Source organism: Rhineura floridana, chromosome 12 (genome assembly GCF_030035675.1).
Source record: "Rhineura floridana isolate rRhiFlo1 chromosome 12, rRhiFlo1.hap2, whole genome shotgun sequence".
NCBI classification, from domain to species: Eukaryota; Metazoa; Chordata; class Lepidosauria; order Squamata; family Rhineuridae; genus Rhineura; species Rhineura floridana.
In genome coordinates, this window is record NC_084491.1 from 10,631,899 (window position 1) to 10,648,404 (window position 16,506).

The 16,506-nt window shown below is 41.8% G+C and overlaps 1 protein-coding gene and 1 long non-coding RNA gene across 8 annotated transcripts in view; one reads left to right on the plus strand and one right to left on the minus strand.

Annotated features, from left to right (window-relative positions):
- Positions 1-16,506, plus strand: part of LOC133368298 (disintegrin and metalloproteinase domain-containing protein 2-like) — a 93,320-nt gene that overhangs the window by 61,484 nt on the left and 15,330 nt on the right. The window contains exons 19-20 of one of the 7 annotated variants that reach the window (XM_061592359.1): positions 641-673; positions 800-1,288. In XM_061592359.1, coding sequence (XP_061448343.1) covers positions 641-673; positions 800-968 — 202 coding nt within the window. In that variant the 3' untranslated portion in view covers positions 969-1,288. Of the gene's footprint in view, positions 1-640; positions 674-799; positions 1,289-5,421; positions 5,618-16,506 lie in introns of those variants that run through there. The other 6 variants (XM_061592354.1, XM_061592353.1, XM_061592355.1 and 3 more) reach the window with 6 other exon arrangements.
- Positions 1-16,506, minus strand: part of LOC133368304 (uncharacterized) — a 56,693-nt gene that overhangs the window by 7,571 nt on the left and 32,616 nt on the right. The gene's annotated exons all lie outside the window — the stretch shown is intronic.

Genomic DNA, 16,506 nt, shown 5'->3' on the forward strand with positions numbered 1-16,506 from the left:
TTCCAAACACCTTTTTAAAAAATGCTTAAAAACAGTTCCAACACAGATGAAATTAAAAGGTTAAAAGGCTAGTGGGAAGGAAAGACAGACTTCTCTGAGAGGTGATTTTTCTAAAATGCAAGGAGTACTCCCCCCCCCCCGCCGGCACACCACTACCGCACTACCTAAAGCGGGAATCGGCCAAGGGCCGCATTCTCTTGTGGGCAACTTTCCATGGGCTCCTTGCCAGAGGCACAATGTAGGTGGAGCAACCACTGTAACTCTTACCTCTCCCGACACACAGAAGCCAGAGGTTTCCACACACTTCTTTCCATTCAGGCAAGCAAGAGGCCTTTGCACAGTTCAAGGACACATTCAAGCCAGGCAAAAGCACTTGAGCAGAGCACTTGAGGGGTGTGACCCAGAGAGAGAGAGTTGCCACATTCAACTCTTGGGCCTGAGATTCCTCACCCCGATGTAAAGCCTGAGATGGCACATTCCAGGAACATTCCTGGATTCTGCTACATGTATGCGCTTGGCTTCCTGAGGACAATCCCCAGTGGCCTGGCTGAAGAATTGGGTATTAAGGCTTTGGGAATGTCTTTGTGTTTCCTAAAATACTATTCTTGAACTGTGTACATTTTCTCTCCTTTTGATTTAGATCTCAAGAAGCACATCAGCCGGAGACTGCAAGGTAGATTTTTACACTTAACCCTACACATGTCTACTTTTCTTTGGCTCTGTTGTGAAGGGCTCTAGCTCCAGATTGGAGCACGTGATTTAGATGATTGCAAATTGTATGCCCCCCTTTTCCCCACAGAACTGTATGCACAGTGGATCACAACGCAAGAACAGCAGCACAACAACCAATATACATATTGACACATCATTACAACAAGCCGTATAACAGTCATTCATTTCAAAACACAAAATGGAAATGGACTGCCTTCAAGTTGATCCACAACCATTTAGATAATTCATTTCAATAATACTAATATTTTAAATTTATTGCAAAATAGGCCAGACAAATAACTAATATTGATGGTTATTGGGTTTTAATTACCAGTTGTTGGCCAGCATCAGACACCATAAAACAGTGCAGTACAGTCAGGTATTAATAAATAATCCATAAGAAGAAAGTATAACCTTGTCATGAATGGAGAAAGTAAAAACAAAGATTCAAATATAAAAAATAGAGTGCACATTTTAAACAAAACCTGTTTAATACAGAAACTTGAGATGCTAAATGAGCTGCAAAAATATAATAATGATGTATCCATAGCATGCCGAGGGGGGGGGGTAATGCAAAAATATGAGTGAGAAGGAAATGGCTTTAAAAGAGGATTAAGCAAATTTGTGGAGGATAAGTCCGATGCCAGAAGCTGGCCAGGTTGGGCCCTGGCTGAGGGCCCCTGTGGCCCAGAGGGGCCACTGAAGGGCCTATACTTAGGGTGGGAGGGTGGTGCTGCTGTTCTGTGATCTGCAGTAGCGTCGGGTTCTGTAGCCCAACCCTATCGTGGAGAGGGAGCATCAAGGCATCCCCCCAATACAGATAGCTCAGACTTCAATATGCCTGCACGTATGCCCCACCTACCTCTCCCATCAGTGTGATTGCTGTGCACGGATGCCTGCCATCATCCAAGATGGCAGTGGGGGCTTCCCTAAGGGGCTAATGCCCCTGCTGCCATCTTTCTTGATAGCAGGAATGTGCGCTACACATGCACATCATTCACATGACACAAGAGGTAGGTGGGGTACGCAAGAAGGTTTATTAGCCAGTATTGGGAGGGGTGTTGGGCTACAGCGCTGCGAGCCCAGAGCAGGTTGGTGCCCAGGGGCTCAGTCATGCCTGTTGCTGGCCCTGGCCACATCCTGCAGCTTCTTATGTTCTTATTTAAAACACATCACAGTATATGAAATGTTGTCAACATTCTTCAGTGGAGGACTATGAAAACATAAAATCAGGGATTCAAGGACTTCAAACAAATAAAAAATGAGGTCCAGTCCTATAGGTCCCCTTGTTGCCTTGCCCCTCCCTTCTCCCTCTTGATAACTGGCAGCAGCACACGGTACTGGGAAGCCGGGCGATAGATGCAGCCCCGGCTGCTCCTGCTCCTGGCTCCTTGGTTTCTTAACTGTCCTAGCTTCTTTACCTGTATTTCTCCTCTGTTGCTCCAGTCGTACCCTCCCCCCGACCAACCAAAATGGTGTTTGCATTTTGACAAATTTGTAGGGCAGTCCCATATCTCAGAGAGGAGGTCAGGTCTCCTGCTCTCCTGGTGCATTCACTATAGCTGCCCAATTTCGCTGCCTTTTCAAATGTGATAGAATAATCTGTTGGCTATAGGTACATTCTTAAACCGTAAGGTATTTTTGCCTATTAGTGAATTTCCCTGCTTTTTTGTCCGGGAGGTAAGAAATGGGATCCTGTGCAAGTTTGCTGAGAATGGATTGATCATCTGCATGCTTATTGAGCGCAGTGGGATTTACTCTCCTGCAATCATGCTTAGGATAGGTAAAACTGACCATGGGGAGGGAAGCCTAGAGTGGAGGAGGAAGGAGGAGGAGGAAGGGAGCAGAGAGGGGAAGGAGGGGAAAGGCAGGTCTGATCATTTGCATGGTTATTGAGTTCAATGGGATTTACTCCCGTGTAATCATGCTTGAAAATGAGATGGACTGCCTTCAAGTCGATTCCAACTTATGGCCACCCTATGAATAGGGTTTTCATGGTAAGGGGTATTCAGAGGTAGTTTACCATTGCCTTCCTCTGAGGCTGAGAGGCAGTGACTGGCCCAAGGTCACCCAGTGAGCTTCATGGCTGTGTAGGCAATTGAACTCTGGTCTCCTGGGTCGTAGTCCTAGGATAGGTAAAACTGACCATGGGGGAGGGGAGGGGAAGGGGGAGGAGGAGGGGGAAGGAAGGGGGAGGGGAGGGGCAAGATGGAGGAGAGAGGAGGGGAGGGCTGGTTTGATCATTTGTATGCTTTCTTAGTTCAGTGGGATTTACTCCTGTGCAATCATGCTTAGGATAGGTGAAACTGACCTAGGGGAGGGGCAGGGGGAGGAGGGGGGATGGCAGGGAGGGGAGAGGAGGGGGAGGAGGGATAGGGTGGGTAGGTGGGCACTGGGCAGAGGGGAAGCCCCTTTCCAAAAGGAAAATATTGTGAACAGTATCATTCTTTTTCAGGATTTCTCCCACCTTTTTATTCTACAGTGGGTACATGTACCCATCCAAATTTAAACCAAAGCTGTCCCTGGCCACATCCACACCAGACTGTTGTTTCACTTCAGATTGTCATCACTTCTCCCAAAGAATCCTGGGAACTGTAGTTAGTGAAGGGTGCTGAGTGTTGATAGGAGAGGCCCTGTTCCCCTCACAGAGCTTCAGTCAGAGTGGCTGACTGTTAAACCAGTCTGGCCACTGGAGCTCTGTCAGGGGAATAGGCATTTCCTCTCAGCACCCTACACAAACTACATTTCCCAGGATTCTCTGGGGGAAGCCATGACTGTCTCACATGAAATCAAAGTCTGGTGTGGGTGTGGATTAGGCAAGCCCAGCAGCTGTGAGTCTGGCTTTTAGAACACTGACATTTGGTTCTTATTGAGCATGCCCGACATTATCATTGAGTTCAAGCCAAAATTTCTTAAATTAATTAAAAATCAGCCAGGCATTTTTTTAACTTTTGAACTGCAGAAGATGAAGGTATGGGGCAAGGTCAATAATATGATTACAGGTACTCTGTGAACATGGCTGATTTTTCATTAATTTCAACAGATTATGAGAACTCTGACAGAAAAAAGTCCAAAAGGGGTCTGGTTTTCTTCTCTCTCTCTTTACACTTTGAACTCTCATTTCTCTCTGACTGTTTTGTGTCACCATGAAAATTTAGAGGGTTGTTAAACAAATGTTTCTGAGTTCAGGATTATAAGTTTTGTAAGGTTTTGTTTTGAAATGAGCTTATGGGAAGGATCAGAATGGCATTTTCAATTTAACAATGCAGAATGCAAAAAATCCATGCTGACTATAGTATACAATCAAAAAGAGAAGGTCGAAGACCAAGATGCTGGAGAGTGGGGACTTTTATTTTTGATAAAACCCAACACGTTTCAGCCTGTTATCTACAGGCCTTCATCAGGGGATAATAGCTTGTAAGATTAAAAGACAAGCAAATTATCAAAAATAAAAGTTCCCACTCTCCAGAATCTTGGTCTTTGACCTTCTCTTTTTGATTGCCCATTTGGATGCTAGCCACCCTCTGTTTATTGATTATAGTATACAGCCACTCTTGTGGCTGTATAATATAGCGGAGTCCTGTGATGAAAGGGGGCAACAGAACTCTCTAAGTAAGCTCCCCACCAAGGGGCACTCTGCGTACCACCTGAGGTTCTGAGGACTCCTGCGACCAGAAGTGGGGTTAGATATGACAAGTGTGTCTTTACAAGACATCTGAAGCAACTAATGGTTGCTGTTTCATGTATGGCAGAAATGTCATTCCATAGTACAGGGGCAACTGTGGAAGATGCCTGTTTTCAGATCACTGCCCTAGAATATTCTGTAGAGTGCCATGCCATGAGTAGAATTTCCCCAGATGATCTAAATGATCTTATAGGTCTGTACAGGGTCAGGCAGTCTTTCAGGTAATCTGAGTTGTTCACAAAGTGCAATCTAAAACAATCATTAAACATTATTGATAAAAGCAAACATTGAAAATTAATTGACATAAAGTTTGATCAAAATATAAATAAGATCATCCATTGTATTGAACAAATGTGGCAAACGTCACACTTTCCTCTCCACTGCAAGCAACCAGGAACAGTTTAAAAGCAAGGGGGGAAAGGACAGAATCAGGAAAACCCTTGGACTACCTTGATTTTAAAAAACAAACAAACTGGAAGTTGGATTGAACTATGCTTGGAAAGGCTCATAGGCATGTGATATGATTCGCATGTCTGCATTCAGATCTGAGCATGGTCCATTGGATGCAGATTGAAGAGGTTCTATTCAAATTGTGAACCAAAATCCTCCCCCATCCCTTCTTCCTCCTGCCATTTAAAATCCCCCCACAATGATTCTAAGACTCCAACGTCAGGACCCCAAAGGTATTGTGGGAGAATTAACATGGTGCATGCCAGAAGCAGCTCTTACTGGCTAAACTGGCTTCCATTTTAAATTCTTCCCTTAATTGTTCTCTTGCCCTGGGAGAACTTCCCAGTAGGAGATGCCTGTGTGCTGAGCAGAACCTAAAAGTTGCCCCCTCGGGTTGAATAAGGGCAGAGTCCTCATTGGCAGGAACTCTTGAGACTGGCTGCAAGCATATCATACATTTAAAACACTTTACTTACCCCAAAGAATCCTGGGAACTAGTTGGCCCCAATTCCTATCTGATGTATAATCTTGTTGATTTTCTGCTATGTTTTTTTTTTTAATTCCCTGCATCACAGCGTATAGGCAACAGCAGCAGAAGTTGCAGATACGGTTACCGGATTGCCAAACTGTTGCAGAAATGCCTTTTCTTCTCTCCAAGAAGTACATTGCGTTGAAATATTTTAATTCGGATCTCGCTTTGTGTTCAGGTGTTATTAACGCAAGGCTTGTTTCTATTTGTTTCTACAATAAAATGCAGTTGTTCTAAACATAGTTTGAACTAAAATGTGTGGTATGTGTTTGGAGCGTGTGGTCACATCCATGCTAGACACACATTTAATGCACATGGCTTCCCCCAAAGAATTCTGTTATGGGTGCTGGGAACTGTAGCTCTCTGAGGAATAGGGAAGGAAAGATCTGTCCATTTTTTCTCTCTCAATTTTTCCAATCTTAAATTCAGTTCTCCACATTGCTGCAGCAATTTGCAAATTTTAAAAAAAAATCCTAGTGAAAATTCTCTAGCATCTTAGTGCAAATTTCTCCTAATAAACACAATTTGTAGGCAGTTTTAACTAATGCATTTTTGTATCTTATTATCCCTCATATATTCATTTTTATGCATTCCCTAACATAGACATTTTTTACATTGTTTGGTTGTCGAGCTGTGTTGCAAAATTAAGTGCAAATTTTGAAAGATGGTTGGTTTTAGTTCTCATACTGTTTCAGAAAGTTTGAATTTGATGATTTGGCTTGAGATGCAAACTAAATTGAATTTTTCACCCATCCCTACTGAGGGGTAAACTACAGTTCCGATTATTTTGGGGGGGAAGCCATGTGCTTTATATGTATGTTAAATGTGCTTTAAATCTCTGGTGTGGATGTGACCTTTTTGGACTCCTGACCTGGAATCAGGTTTTTCAAGATTGTTTCAAACCTAGAGCAGGCAGTCACGTCTCCCCCACTTTTCCTACCAAACTGGCTCCTGCATTTTAGGACCCTTTCAGGCAGTTTTGAAATTTTTTACATTTTTGGGAATCCTCACCCACATATCACACTTTTTGACTTTCTTGAGACTCCTGACCTGGAATCAGGAGTTTCATGATTTTTTGGACACTAGAGCAGGCAGTCATGTTCCCCCCCACTTTTCCTGCCAAATTGGCTCTTGAGCAGCATTTTAGGACCCTTTTGGGCAGTTTTGAAATATTTCACATTTTTGGGAATCCTGACTCACAGGTCACTTTTTTCCTTTTTTGGACTCTTCAGCTGTAATCTGGATTTTCTGGATTTTTTTTCAAATCTAGAGCTGGCAGTCTTGTTTCCGTAATTGGCTCTTGAGCACCATTTTAGGACACTCTGGGGCAGTTTTGAATTTCACATTTTTGGGAATCCTGACCCGAGGTCACATGTTTTGACTTTTTTTGGATTCCTGACCTGGAGTCAGGATTTTCAATATTTTTTGGAATCTTAAGCAGGGAGTCACGTTTCCCCCACTTTTCCCACCCAATTGGTTCCAAGCAGCATTTCAAGACAGTTTGTCCCTGATTGCTTAGACTGATATTCCTAGGGCTGTCATCACTTCCAGTTCCTCCTTCTTCATCCCCCACCCTACCTTTTTGAATTTAGCTAGTGTAAATAATTTGGCTTTCCTATCCACATGTACTTTCTTAATAAAATGAGTTTATTTTGTTTACGATATACACCACTCTTTCATATTCTTTTATATCTTAAATGAACTCTGCTGCATAAAGCGACTTTCTTCAAGAATATACCAATCAGAGGCATGCTTAATATTGAGAAAAGTAACAAGGAGAGAATTCAAGCAGGGGTCGATTCAACTAACTACTGTAGGGCCACGCTTTTCAGTGCCCTGCTTTTCGGCATTCTGCTAATACAGCGCTAGCGGGGTGATCAGCTGTAGCATGTGGAGCTCCAGCCACCACACTCCAGCACTTGGCCCCTGAAGCTCCCCGCGCTTCAGCTGATTGCTGTCAGCTGGAGCGTGGCAGCTAGAGCTCCTCGTACTCCAGCCGCCGCACTCCAGCTGACAGTGATCAGCTGGAGCATGGGGAGCTGCTCTAATATGCGATCAGCTGGAGTGTGGGGAGCTCTAGCCACCATGCTCTAGCTGACAGCTTCAGGGGCCAAGCACTGTCAGCTGGAGTGTGGTGGCTGGAGCTTCCCACACTAAAGCTGATTGCATGCTCCAGCTGATCAGCTGTAGAGTGCAATCAGCTGTACTGTACAGCTGATCGCGCGCTATGTCCCACTTTATGGTGGGTTTTGCTTTTCAGCAGGGGCCTGGAACATTACCCACCGTATAAGTGGGGCCCTACTGTATATCTATTTCGTCTAATGGTCTATAGCAGTGGTTCCCAACCTTTATGAGCACGGGACCCCCTTTATAAGCTGAAAGAAAATTGTGACCCCCTCCCCCCAGGGAGGCAGGCTGGCTGCCAGGAAGGAAGGGGGAAAGCAACCTTTTTTTTCAGGCTTGCTTCTTTTTGCTTCACAAGAAGCCCTCTCCTCTCATTCTAACTAAGGGTGTTGCCAGTAGCGGCAGTGCCAGTAGACGGGAATCAGTGATAGTAATCCCCTCTTCTTCCTGGTAGCTCCACTCTCAGCCTCCTTTGGCATCTGCCATGTATTTTATAGGCAGATGCCTGCCCTTATTGCGCCTGAAAGATGCTCTGGAGCTTCAGAAAAGGCCTCCCCTCTTGTTTGGAGCAAGGGGGAGGTGTCATCTGCAGCGGCAGTGGAAAGCAGACAGTGTAGAGGGAGTGAAGACTTTTTAAAAAAAATTAATAAATAATTCATTTCTTTACTGTTCATGGCCCCCTCTGGATTACTTTGCGGCCCCCAGGTTGGGAGCCACTGGTCTATAGATTCCAAGCACAAAGTGAAACTTCCAACACCCCTTCTCATTGTGTCATACTCAAACTCACGACTCCCATCACTTCATGAAGATCCTGAAAACGCTCTCTAGGTAGTGGCTTGATAAGAATATCTGCCACTATTTCTTCTGTTGGACAGTACTTCAGCTCAATGAGCCCTTTCTGTTGCTCATCTCTCACGCAGTGGTACTTGGTATCAATGTGCTTTTTTTGCAGTGTCTGACTGGGAGAGCAAAATACAACTCTTGTTGTCTTCATGCATTTTAGTTGGTTTTGGTTCATTGAGTAATCTGAGTAACCGGGTTCTAAGAGTAGTCTGAGTAACCGGGTTGCTTCTTGACATGCTTGTGTTGCAGATATGTATTCTGCTTCTGTAGAGAAGAGGGCTACGACTAACTGTTTCTTACTAGTCCAACTGATTACTCCTCCTCCATAATATAACAGATTCCCACTAGTGGACTTTTGATCTTCTCTGCCTTCATCACAGTTTAAATCCATATAACCTACCACTCATTAATTACTGTTTGCGGGTAGCATCAATTTCAGATCTGCATTTCCCTTTAGATATCTTCCTATCCTCTTGACTGCACTCCAATCTTTCTTTGTTGGTGCATTAACTTTTCTGCACAGTATCCCAATTGTTGCTACTGCAATGTCGTCTTGTTACAGTTGATATGTACAGAAGCTTTCGAACTACTGTCCTGTACTGACTGTTGTTTTGCAGTGGTTCCTTGGTCTCATTGTCTTTAAAGAAGCCTACTTCCATTGGTGTTTCTGCTACATTGGCTTCTGTCAGCCCAAAGTGCTCTATCAGGTTCATTATCTTCTCTTTCTTGTTAATGAAGAAGTTTCCATTTTCTCCACTTTCCATCTGGATTCCAAGATAGTAAGAGATGTCTCCCAGCTCCTTCACTTCTATTTCCTTGTTAAGATCTCACACAATTTCATCACTGTCTTCCTTGTCTTGGTGATATAAGACCAAATCATCCACACAGGTCAGGATGAATGTCCATCTATTATTCTTAAACCTCGAGTATAGGAAGAGGTCAGGCTTTCCTTGTGTGAACCCCTCCTTAAGTAGTGGTTGGTTTAGTTTGTCATTCCAGGCCCTAGCAGCTTGCTTCAGGCCGTAAATGCTTTTCTGAAGCTTGCACACCAGTCCTTTCCCGGGTTGTTCAACCATATATATATATATACCATCCTCACAGTCTCCATATAGGAAGGCTGTCTTTACATCCAGGTGTTGAATCTGAATCTTCCTTGAGGTGGCAATACTGAGAAGTTTCCTTATCGAAGTGTGTTTGACCACAGGTGCAAAAGTTTCATAATAATCACCGTATTTTTGGGAGTATCCCTTAGCAACTAGCCTAGCTTTGTAGTGCTGGTATCACCTTCTGCACCTTGTGTGGTTGTAAAGACCCATTTACATCCAATGATCTTTCTCCCTTTTGGTAGCTCTGTAAGAGTCCATGTTTTGTTCTTGTGAAGAGATTCTATTTTTTCTCCAGCAGCTTGCAGCCATTTGTCTGTCTCGGTATCTGGCATCCCTCGCCAGTTGGAGGACTTTGGTGTCTCCTCCATTCTGGTTAGAAGAGACAGCCTGTTGGATGTCATCCATTTGTTGGGTCTGCTTGAGCATCTCACCTCTTGATCAGCTCTTGCACCCCCTTCTTGCTTGAGTTCACTTGACGTTTCAAAGGTCACAGCCACTTCTTGCTATGACTGCTGCACTGTTTCTTCTCCTGCTGGGATGTCTAGTTTGATTTCTGACATTTTACTGGTATTTGGTTTTTGTCTCTCATTGAATATGCAATACTACATACTTTGATTGTTTCTGTGGTAGGATCAAGTATTCTGTAGCCTTTGCAGCCCAATTCATAGCCAACAAATATGCCTTCTTCACTTCTGCAGTCTAGTTTGCCTCTCTTTTCTTTGGGAATGTAAGCATACACCTTAGATCCAAACACTCTAATATGGTTCCATTCCACAGTTGAAATGGTGTTGCTTCTCTGCCTTTAGTGGGTAGCCTGTTTTGCAAGTAAGTGGTTGTCATTATTGTTTCCCCACAGCATTGGAATATAGCACTGAGAAGCATACTTCTCATTTCTAATAGTGTTCTATTTTCCCTTTCTGACGTCCCATTTTGTTCTGGGGTATAAGGAATTGTTTTTTTCATGTTTAATGCCTTGTTTCTTTAGGTATTCTTCAATATCTTTCCCTGCATATTCACCATCATTGTCAGTGCGCAGTCTGGGCTTTCTCCCAAATTTATTGCTCACTCTGACCACATACTCTTAAGACTTCTGTAACACTTCATTTTTCTCTTTAAGGAGGTAAGTGTAGACATATCTTGAAAAATCATCGATAAAAGTAAGGAAATAAACATTCCTTACTGGTGTCATTACAGGTAAGAGTCCACAGATGTCATTGTGGATTAAATCCAGGAGTTTTTCTGGTTGCACTTCAGCAGATGGCCTGGGAAAAACAGAAGGGAGTAGAAAAAGGAAGGCCAAACAAAAGATGGATTGATTCCATAAAAGAAGCCACAGACCTGAACATACAAGATCTGAACAGGGTGGTTCATGACAGATGCTCTTGGAGGTCACTGATTCATAGGGTCGCCATAAGTCATAATCGACTTGAAGGCACATAACAACAACAACAGATGGCCTGTAGGTGGCTCTAGTTGCATTCGCTTTAACACAATCAACACACTTGAACTCAAATTTGCATGTCTAAATTTTTATGTCAGGTTTTTGTCTAAATTTTTTGCTAAATTGTCTTTCATAAGTTCTGAAATGCTTTCAACATTTCTATGGCCAAATCAGTGATACCACAACCTCATGTAGTCTTTATGAAGACATTCTTTAGTAGCATTAGCTTGCTGTCTCACACAATCTACTTCATATAGGTCTTCATTACTTAAAAGTCCTGTCATAAGTAGTTCTCTGCCTTTGAACACAAAACAACAATCTCTCCTAAACAAAACTCTGCATCCTCACCTTGTAGCTGTTTTTATGCTCATTAAACTGTTCTGTAGAGATGGCACATAGTAAGCTCCAGGAATGCACACATCAGTGGTGCTCTTTTCACCCAGTTTACATTTTAAATGAACTGTCCCTTTTCCTTGTGTATAAATACATTGTCCATCAGCAAGATAAACTGGGACTTTATAATCCATATCTATATCTGAGAAAACATCCAAATTGTTGAAGAAATGTGAAGTTGCCCCACTGTCTATGTGAATCTTGATGTGAGCTTGGTTTGAATCAACTCTACAAATTATTTCTTTTGCAGTACATATTTTATTTTCCAAAATTCTTTTCTGGAGAGGCATTCCCCCTTACTCCCTTGTCATTTGGTCTTGCTGACTCAATCATTTGGAATTTGCCCTTAAGGGGTTTTCTCAGGTAAGGAAAAGTGCTTTTCTAATGCTGATTACTTCCACAAAAGAAACAATGCTTGCCTTGAGTCAGTCTATAGGCTTGGCTTTTGGTTTCCTCATTTTGTATCTGTTTTCTTAGATTAAATTCTTGCAAATGCTCCTGGACAAAACTCACTTTTTCCTTAATGTGAAGTAAATTAATTATTCCTTCATATTCTGGAGGCAAAGTATTGAGCAGAAGACCAATCTTAGCTGCCTCAGGTAAATTTATCTCCTATTGCTCCAGTTCTCTTACTGTTCCCAAGAAAGAGCTCATATGCCCTGATAGATAATTAAGATCTTTAAGCCTCTTGTTACAGAGTTTTAGCATCAAGGAAACTTGAGTATTCATTTTGTTTTGTTGAAAAGCCTACCTCAACCTTTCCCACATTTCTTTTGCAGTTTGCTTATCTTCAATATGGTAAATTAGATTATCAGTTACAGCTAGAGATATGTGTCCCATGGCTTTCCTGTGTGTGGCATCCCATTCATCTTATTTCTTTTGAAATGCCTCTGGCCTTGGTTCTTCGAGGACAAAGGCTAACCCCAAAGTATTCAGCAGCATTTTCATCCAAAGTACCATCTTCTGTAGTTTGAGTCATTTAGCTGCTCAGTGGCATCAGATGTCCTAGAAAATTCAGAAGTAGCTATCCTTTCTTATCTAATCTGTCTGTATTACAGACTCCACAGACTCCTTTTTCTTTTTCCTTTTATAAATCTCCAATTATGTCTGGACCTATGTCCCTATGAAGAGAGTTACTGTATGCAGCAGAGTTCATTGGTGATATAAAGGAATATGAAAGAGAATGGTGTTTATCTTCAACAAAATAAACTCATTAAGAAAATACACATGGTTAGGAAAGCCTAATCATCTACACTAGCTGAATTCAAAAGGCAGAGAGAGAGAAAATTGTGGGAAGAAGAAGGAACTGGGATGATAGCCCTGAGGATATCAGTCTAACCAATCAGAGGCATGCTTAAACTTGAGGAACGGAACAAGGAGAGAATTCAAGCAGGGGCCCTTTCAACTGACCAACTATATCTATTGGAGATATAAAGGAATATGAAAGAGAATGGGCATTTGGGATAGAGAACGGCCAGGATTAAGTGTCATAGGATGGGTGACTACATTATGATCTTATTATTTTAAATTATCTGCTGTTCTTAAACATACGTTTTATAGTTTTTAATTTTTCTCATAGTTTAATTCTATTTTTAATTGTATACATTTCTATGTTTTAATGGTGTGTTATCTTTTAGCTGTAAAGAAAGAAATAAAGAAAGGTAGAAATAAAGTTTATTTATTATTATTATTATTGCCCCTAATGGTCAATAGATTCAGAGCACACAGTGAGAAGTGAAACTTCCAACAGACACACGGTCTCATTGGACTGCCCCACCTACCATCCTACCAACCACATTCTGCATTAGCTGTAGCCTCCAGACCATCTTTAAGGGCAGTCCCATGTAGAATGCATTACAGTAGTCCAGGCAGAGGGTCACCAGAACATGGACAACTGAGGTCAGGCAACCCCAGTCCAGGAAGCTGGGCACAAGCTTGAAACTCATGAGTCAGGATCTGTGCCTTGACAAGAGGGAGGCTGACTCTTCAAAATGTGCTGTTATGTTTTTATTTATTTATTTATTTATTTATTTTATTTTATTTATAGACCGCCCATAGCGAATAGCTCTCTGGGCGGTGAACAGCAGAGTTAAAATACAAAGTTACAATAAAACATACAAGGTCACAACAAGGTAGAGTAAAAAACATTTAATATAAAACATGAACGTTAAAATGCCTGGGAGTATAACCAGGTCTTAACCTGGCGCCTAAAAGAAAGAACCGTAGGCGCCAGGCGTATCTCCTCAGGTAAGCTGTTCCATAGTTCGGGGGCCACCACAGAAAAGGCCCTGGATCTAATAACAATCCTCCGGGCATCCTGATGGGTTGGTACCCGGAGGAGGGCCTTAGATACTGAACGAAGTGAACGGGTAGGTTCATAGCGGGAGAGGCGTTCCATCAGATATTGCGGTCCCACACCGTGTAAGGCTTTGTAGGTCAAAACCAGCACCTTGAATCTGGCTCGGAAACAAATAGGTAGCCAGTGCAAGCAGGCCAGGACAGGTGTTATATGCGCAGACCAATGGGTCCCCGTCAACAACCTGGCTGCCGCGTTTTGCACTAGCTGAAGTTTCCGAACGGTCTTCAAGGGCAGCCCTACGTAGAGCGCATTACAGTAGTCCAATCTAGAAGTTACCAGAGCATGAACAACAGAGGCGAGATCGTCACTGTCCAGATAGGGGCGTAGTTGGGCTACTAAGCAAAGATGGTAAAACGCATTCCGCGCCACCGAGGCCACTTGAGCCTCAAGTGACAAGGAAGGGTCAAAAAGGACCCCCAAACTATGAACCTGTTCCTTCAAGGGGAGTGTAACCCCATCTAGAACAGGCTGAACATCCACCATCTGGGCAGGTAAAGAGCTCACCAACAGTGTCTCAGTCTTGTCTGGATTGTCTCAGTTTATTAGCTCTCATCCAGTCTATTATCGCGGTCAGGCAACAGTTCAGCACATCAACAGCCTCTCCTGAAGAAGGTGAAAAGGAGAAGTAGAGTTGCGTGTCATCAGCATACTGATGGCAACGCACTCCAAAACTCCTGATGACGGCACCAAGAGGCTGCATGTAGATGTTAAAAAGCATGGGGGACAAGACCGACCCCTGAGGGACTCCACAATGGAGAGTCCAGGGTGTCGAGCAATGTTCCCCAAGCACTACCTTCTGGCGACGATCCTGCTTTTGGGGAAGATGGTATTGTTTTATATTGCATTGTATTGTAGTTTTGCATTGCATTACATACAGTAATGTGTGTGCTTGTGTGCATAGTTATTTTGTAACCAGCTTAGAGATTGTCTTAGCTATATAAAAATAAATAAAATAAATAAAACTCCTGAGGAAGGGGAATCAGATCCCATGGTCATGACACAAATGGTGATACAGAAACATAGGAAACTGCTTATGTATCAGACCAGAGATTGAACTTGGGACATTTTTCATTCAAAGCAAATGTTCTACCACTGAGCTACAATTATGGCACATTTTGTATCAAGGGAGATGGAGCCCAACAACATCTGGAGGGCCACAAGTTCACCACCCCTTACCTAAATGATAACATCCTTTCTCACTTCTACTCACTCACCAATCCTTACTGCTGTCCCTGCTTAAATATGAGTGGCTCCATCAGTATTGCCATTCTGCAGGCTCCTGAAGACACACCTGTTTAGGCAAGCATTCCCCTGAACTTGAACTTCTTTTTTTTTTTCTTTTTTTTTTTCAATAATTTTTATTCAGATTTTCATAAAACATACAAGACAAAATCATAAAACATTCAAAGACAAAAAACAAAATCAAAAATAGTTAAACAAAAGGAAAAAAAGAAAAGAAGAAAAAAAAATAAAAAAAAATAAAAAATAAAAAGTAAAATATTGACTTCCCATTTGTCAAAGATCAAATCAGTTATAAGTCTATAATATATAGCAATCCTGTCTCTTAAGTCATATTATAAAATCACTTTCCTCCAGTAGTTATCTTACTTAATCATCAAATCTCATAAACATTACTTTATTCTTTCCACAAAAAGTCAAAGAGAGGTTTCAATTCTTTAAGAAATATATCTATCAATTTTTTTTTCCAGATAAGCATATCGATTAATCCATCTCATTACTAATTATGATAATCTTATTGTCATAACCATAGTCAAAATAAACATTTCAATTAATCCATCACATCAGAATCTGTTAGGTTCAGTAATTTCAGTAGCCATTGTTCTATTATCTCTATTAGTTCCATTTTCCATCTTCCATCTTCAGTAGTCTTGTTAAGTCCAGTAATTTCAATATCCAATCTTCCATTATCAGTATTCCATAATAATCTTGCTGTCAAAGCCATAGTCATATAATAAGAGTCTGATGGGAATTACCTCTATCCCAAATATTTTCTTGCCATCCATTCTGAATAAGTTGCTGAAATACTGCTGTAAAATCATATCTCTGTTCTTTTTTTCAAAATACACTGGGTCATCTCTTAAAAGTTTTTCCATTGTCACATGGCTGCAGTTAATTCCATAGATTTTCTCTATATTGGGCTCCATCACATCATTCCAGTCCAGAAGATAATCCATGCCATTGATAACTTTATCTCTAGAATCTTCATTAATTTCTTCAGAGATAACATTGAGTTCCAAACAATAGATTTTATTTCTAAAGTCCATAGACTCCAAATCTTGTTCCTGTTCCACGTTTGTTCCAATCTCCGGGATCTCCTCTCTCACAGGGACCCCTATTCCAGTCTCCAGGGTCTCCTCTCTCACAGGGACCCCTATTCCAATCTCCGGGGTCTCCTCTCTCACAGGGACCCCTTCCAGGGTCACCTCTCTCACAGGGACCCTTATATCTTTAATCTCCTGCTTCATTTTACTCAATTCAATTTTCGTTATCTCAATCTCATTCATTATTCTCTGAAACATAGTTATTTCCAGATTCTCAGCCACTTTCTTAATTGCCATTTTAAAAGAAAAATATAGGAAAACCACTTCTTATTTCAGCAACAATTGGGTTAATACTCCAAACTTGGTGACATCACAGTATAAACAGAGCAGACAGCCTTATCTCTCCAATAGTTAAGTAAACAAAATGCAGTTCCCAGGATCGAAGCAATTAATGGCAATCGTCAAGAAACAGATTCGTCAAAATAAAATAGACCAAAAAGAGAGTAGTCTCAAAACAGTATAATATTTTTCAAAATAAAAATCTGGAATAGAAATCCCTCTTCTGTGTGTATCTTTAGAATGC